This window comes from Priapulus caudatus, unplaced genomic scaffold, assembly GCF_000485595.1.
Source record: "Priapulus caudatus unplaced genomic scaffold, Priapulus_caudatus-5.0.1 Scaffold4, whole genome shotgun sequence".
Classification (NCBI taxonomy): Eukaryota; Metazoa; Priapulida; class Priapulimorpha; order Priapulimorphida; family Priapulidae; genus Priapulus; species Priapulus caudatus.
In genome coordinates, this window is record NW_014577065.1 from 158,096 (window position 1) to 163,612 (window position 5,517).

The window sequence follows — 5,517 nt, forward strand, 5'->3', positions numbered from 1 at the left end:
CTCTCTTTTTCTCGCTTTCTCTCTCTCTCTCTCTCTCTCTCTCTCTCTCTCTCTCTCTCTCTCTGTCTATCGATCTCGCCATCTCTCTCTTTTTTTCTCGGTTTCGTACGCGCGCTCCCTCTTCCTCTTCTTTTCTTTGCTTCTTCTGCTCTCCTTCTCCGGAGTTCTCTTTCACTCTCTTTCGTTCTCTTCATGTTTTCGTCCCATCGATTGAACTCTCGATGTTGTGTCTCTGTGTGAGCAGATCCCGGACTCATCGCCGCTCCCGGCTACGTCTTCCTATAGTGTTTTTTCACTGCGGCGACTTTGCGAACAAAAGCGATCGGGGCGATACGCCAAAAATTGCCGGTTTCCTGTATAAACACGATTTTACGAGGCGCTCTCGGGCGCCATTGTGCGCGCGCGCTCGCGCTTTGTGCGCGCCACAATGGCGCAGTCACGAGCTGTCATCAGCGACATAACAGCGCAACAATGGCGACGATGCTGTGCGCGCTGAAGCTGTCGCCGCGATGCCGTTGTTGCCGCGTCATCGTTTCCTGATGGAGGGGCAGCGTCGTGCGCCGACCGCCGCCATGTATATATATTTATAACGATGTTTACTTATAATTACGCGCGGCTCGTTGTCAGTCGTTTTAACTCTTTCGTTGCGGATTTTCGTCTTACGGCAGCGAGGACGAACGAACTTGCGGTCTGAATCGTGTCTCGCGCCTTTGTGTTAGCGACAGACGCGTGTAGGTCGGCGTGGTCAGAGCTCGCCGAATGCACGCGTAACACCTGCGCGTTTGTACACGCGGCCATCAACTATGCAGCCGTTGATGCAAACGACTTCACTATTCCATCCTGTTCTGCTAGCATCTATGACAAATACGAGTCGACATACGCATATACGCTCTCCTATGACACTATTTGTCATAGGAAGATTCTTCCTGTGACAAATATTGTTGTATGTGTTGTGCGCATCATAGGAGTTTAGGAGCGCTATTATGAACGCAAGCAGTGAATTTCAGCTGTAAAGCAGAACGAAGTTGACTCGCCAATATTTGTCATAGATGCATGCAGAACATGTTGACTATTCATATTGGACACGTTGGTGGGGTGCGAGGGGGGGAGGGGCTATCAAAAGACGTGTTGACGGTCCGGTTGAAACCAAAGATCAAATGCTACAGGTTCACGCTGCAAAAAGAGAATTTTTTCCTCTTTCTGTAACTCATTTGGTGGCAGCGCAGTTGTGACGGGATTTACCTACACTATTAATATTTTGACGTAGAGCGTTAACAAAATATATTTAGTGTTTGCCAGTCAGAAACTTGTCAGTGTGAAAATTGAGATCAGTGGTTAGCGAGCACTGGCTTAATTGGTAGGTTTGGAATTTTTCAGAGATATTTTTTTATGGACCCTGTGAGGAAGTCTTTTCTTTCAGCGCTAACCTCAATGCCTTTCTGGCAAGAAACGTACAGATGAATAGCCGTAACAAACTGTCGCCAATAAACGGCAATTGAAATAGCAATTTCAAATCGCTTTATAATTAATCTGACAAGAGTTTGTGACAAGTGCCGATCATTATTTGTATTATTATTTTGTATTTATGTATTTATGTATTTATGTATGTATAGTATTTTATTATTGGTGTCATTATTGGTTTATAGTTGCTAACCGCAAAACAGAGACTGAGTAAGGTAGAAGTGTGGATTTAATGGATTATCACCAGCTTGCCAATTCATGCAGGAATATTATTCTTATTCGAATATTTCAACTTGTCATCTGTTCCACTGCAGGTGTTCATTTTCTACGGAGCAAGAACAAATACGCTGTTCCTGATCCACAGTGGCTTTGTGTGCAAGAACAATCTGTATGACACTGTACCTGTAAAGCTAGGTGAGTAGGAACTTTATTAGCTCATTTTTGTGCCCTCACTTCTTCACTCGTTTTATATATTTGCTCCGCCCAGCAGACTAGCCTTACAGTATAAACACTTGCTTCACCAGTATAAACACGTATTATACTCCGTTCTCTTCCATGTGGGGTATCTGGTTCCTCCCTCAGTTTAGTCACCATCTACTGCTGTCATAATACCAGGAGTAAATAATAATAGATTATTTATAATTTATAATTATAATAATAATAGTAATTTATAATTATAATAATAATAATAATTTATAATTATAATCATATTAATAATTTATAATAATCTATTGTTGTTCACTCCTGATAATATCACCTGATAATATGATTGTATTACTTGCTGACGCTCTTGCAATAATATGGGTGTTGCTATCCCCCTGGCGTGGAGGGAGGTCACGTGATAACGTTGACGATGACGTTCAAAACGTTAACCCTCACGGTAACCCTCACGGTAACCCTCACTCCAACACCGCCAACACTAACCCTCACACTAAATATATATGTCTCACCGCGCTATATATAGGCATTGTGATCCACAAAAATATTAATCTATGGTGTGGGGACAGATATCATGATGCAAAAACCTTAACTCTAATCCTAATCCTAACCCTAACCCCTACCCTAATCCTAACCCTAACCCTAACCCTAATCCTAACCCTAACCCTGACCCTAACCCTAATTCTAACACTATCCCAACACTAGTGCTGCCACGTTGCGGTCACCTCCCTCCACGCCCGGGGGATAGCATTACCCCAATAATATGCTACAAATAGGAATTAGATAGTGCTGCCATCTAGCGAAAAATAAAATCGTTAGTGTCGTGTGTTTGAAGTGCCAGTTAATGGTTAAATCATATAGGCTATAACAGGCTATAACCTAATAGGTTTAAACAATATTACAAGAAAGGGATATTATAATTAATTATTGTTCACGTTATTACGGTTAACGTTTTTTTAAAGTTAACAGAATAACATTGCAGTTAAAGGAAAGTCTTTGTACTAACAGCCTATAGTAGATAAAGTACCAGAAAATTTGTTTTTGGCGATAACACATATTACAGTTATGTTACCTACATACTAATGAGTGGTTTTTTCAGGAATAAGCAAGAGTGATCCACTATTCTATGAGAAATGCATTCTGCTAACAAGACTGGAAATTTCTGTGTAAGTGCAGATTTGTGTCTTACTATAATTTCTAGAAATATCAAAGTGTAGTGGCATTCAGAAGAGTAACTCTGATGGAAACATTATGTTTGCAATACATGCTTCATGAAATAGGTGTAAAGGATCCCAAATAATTTCTTTGGTTCTCCCCGGAAAATGATTTTCATAACAAGTTTCCGAAATAATAGAACTCACTGATCGAACTTCTTTATCGTAGAAATAGGAGAATGAGAGATTTCACAGTCTGAAGTTCAAAACTAAAGAGAACAAAAGATTTAAAATCAGTAACTAGTGCAGTAACAAATTATTGTGCTATCTGCTGTACATTACTGCAGAATTCCAGTTTTAAACACTAAAAGCACCATTGCATTAAGTCCTTTTTAGATGTTTGGTTATATAGAATATTCAGCAACCTTCACAATTAATAATTACTTAACATGGTTTTATAGCTAATTTAGGCATAGAGAATTTGCCATGAACCTCATGCTCCTTAAAATGTAGTGTTTAGCATTCAGTGCGATGCTGCTTAAAGATCGCAGCAAGGTATGACAAGGTAGAGACATAGTAATCACGTACTCTTCACGAGAGACGTGTATCGGGGTCAGATTTTGTGTGAAATTTTCGAAAGGTGAAATAGTGGTCACATCATTAACGCGTGACTGCCAAAAATAGATTATAATTCCCACGTGCAGTCATAAGTATATGTTCATGTGATATCAAATTATAATTTAATGCCGTTTTAAAATTTAACCACTTAAGGATCTATCTGTGTTCAGAAGCGTAGAATGCTGTAGAAGACAATGTCTGTGAGCAAACGTGGGTTTTTATATCTGACGTTCAGCCGAGGACTGAAGACTGTTGACACAGGCACGAATCGATAAGTAATCACTTTTTCCTGCGTGTTCCGCACATAGGGGTGTTTGTTTAGTACGAAATGATCAGATATAGATGTGAATATAGCTATGTGGCTTTGTCAAAGTGTTTTTTGTATCGCAAGTTTTTGGACTAAATGGAGAGTATTCAGTTCAGTTATAAATAACGTCATTCTCCAGCCTTCAAATGGAACGCATTTGCTTATAAAAATTAGAAAGTGATAATTAAAGGAATATATACAAGAATGCACGTTTTCTTTCCGTTTACCACAAGCTCATATGGAAAATCCTTGAGAGAGTTCTCTGTGCTGACAGATGACTTTGCTTGTTGCTCACCTTGACATCGTCAAGATGAGCTATTGCCATGGGTCGTCGTCTGTCCGTCCATCCGTCCGTCCGTCCTTCCGTCAACATTTGGCTACGGTCAATGATAACTCAGGAACCGTTTGACCCACATGATTGAAATTGGGTATAGTTGTTACTGCTATGCTCTCATATTGAACGTCCTATTTTGGAGCCTGCCAGTCGACGTACTTTCGAGCCACGGCAATTTTTTGGAAAAAATGGGTCAGTTCAGGTTCAACGGATTTTGCTCATTTTTGGTATGTGAATGAATAAGGGCCAGGGGTTTTGATATTTAAAAAAAAACTATGCAAATTAGGTAGGTTTTGGCAATTATATAGCATATTATGTTATAGACACGCAGATAACAGTCTGTGGTGTCACACTCGTCTGGTTCGTTTTACAAGATTTCATTGACAATACCTTTAATGCAAAATTGGTATTTCCCCTCCGCCGATAAAACGTCTATATTAGAGTAAAGTTTTACAAAACATGTCGGAACGCAGCATAACCTATTTATTTCGAACGCCATCGCTAAGAAACATCAAAGCGGGTATAGCGCTATCTACCGTCACAAATTGTGATTCATTTTGGTTTATAAATTATTATTGCGATATACAGATGGCAACCGTGTGCTACCGCCTATAAAAACTCATACGAAGTAAACACTTCTATGCAACCAATTAACCTTTGACAAAAGTTGTGTTATGGGCAGGGAAACGTCATTGTCACGTGGTATATAGCAGCTACGTGGAATAAGCGTATCCTCTCAATCTTACAGTTACATATCGGGAGATCCGCTTTTAGGCAGTGCCTAAATCTGAATAATATATTATAAAAATGTTAAATGGCAATCATTTAGGTGTAACGCCATCACTCGCTACATCTCAGACTTTCACATCTCAAACATTTATTTTCACATAAAAAATTACACATGTAATTATCAAGAGTATATATAATGGGAGTTCTCCCATATATACTCTTCGTTTCTATAATGTACGTCGATGGTTGCTCAATTAAAACTGACTTTTTCTCATTCACTCATTTATGTCCTTTTTTGTGGTGAGCTACAGTGTCATTGACACTTTCATTTTTAGTTACCACTTTATGCTAACGTCTCTCTCGGTCTGTCTGTCTGTCTGTCTGTCTGTCTGTCTGTCTGTCTGTCTGTCTGTCCGTTCGTTCGTCTGTCCGTCCGTCCGTTCGTCCGTCCGTTCATCCGTCTGTCCGTCCGTCTG

The 5,517-nt window shown here is 39.9% G+C and overlaps 1 protein-coding gene across 1 annotated transcript in view; it reads left to right on the forward strand.

Annotated features, from left to right (window-relative positions):
* LOC106821560 (histone-lysine N-methyltransferase setd3-like) overlaps nucleotides 1–3,545 on the forward strand; it is a 60,469-nt gene extending 56,924 nt beyond the window's left edge. The window contains exons 11-12 of the mRNA XM_014826430.1: nucleotides 1,776–1,875; nucleotides 2,999–3,545. Of these exons, the coding sequence (XP_014681916.1) occupies nucleotides 1,776–1,875; nucleotides 2,999–3,069 (171 nt within the window). The 3' untranslated portion in view covers nucleotides 3,070–3,545. The remainder of the gene's footprint in view (nucleotides 1–1,775; nucleotides 1,876–2,998) is intronic.
* The last annotated feature ends 1,972 nt before the right edge of the window (nucleotides 3,546–5,517 follow it).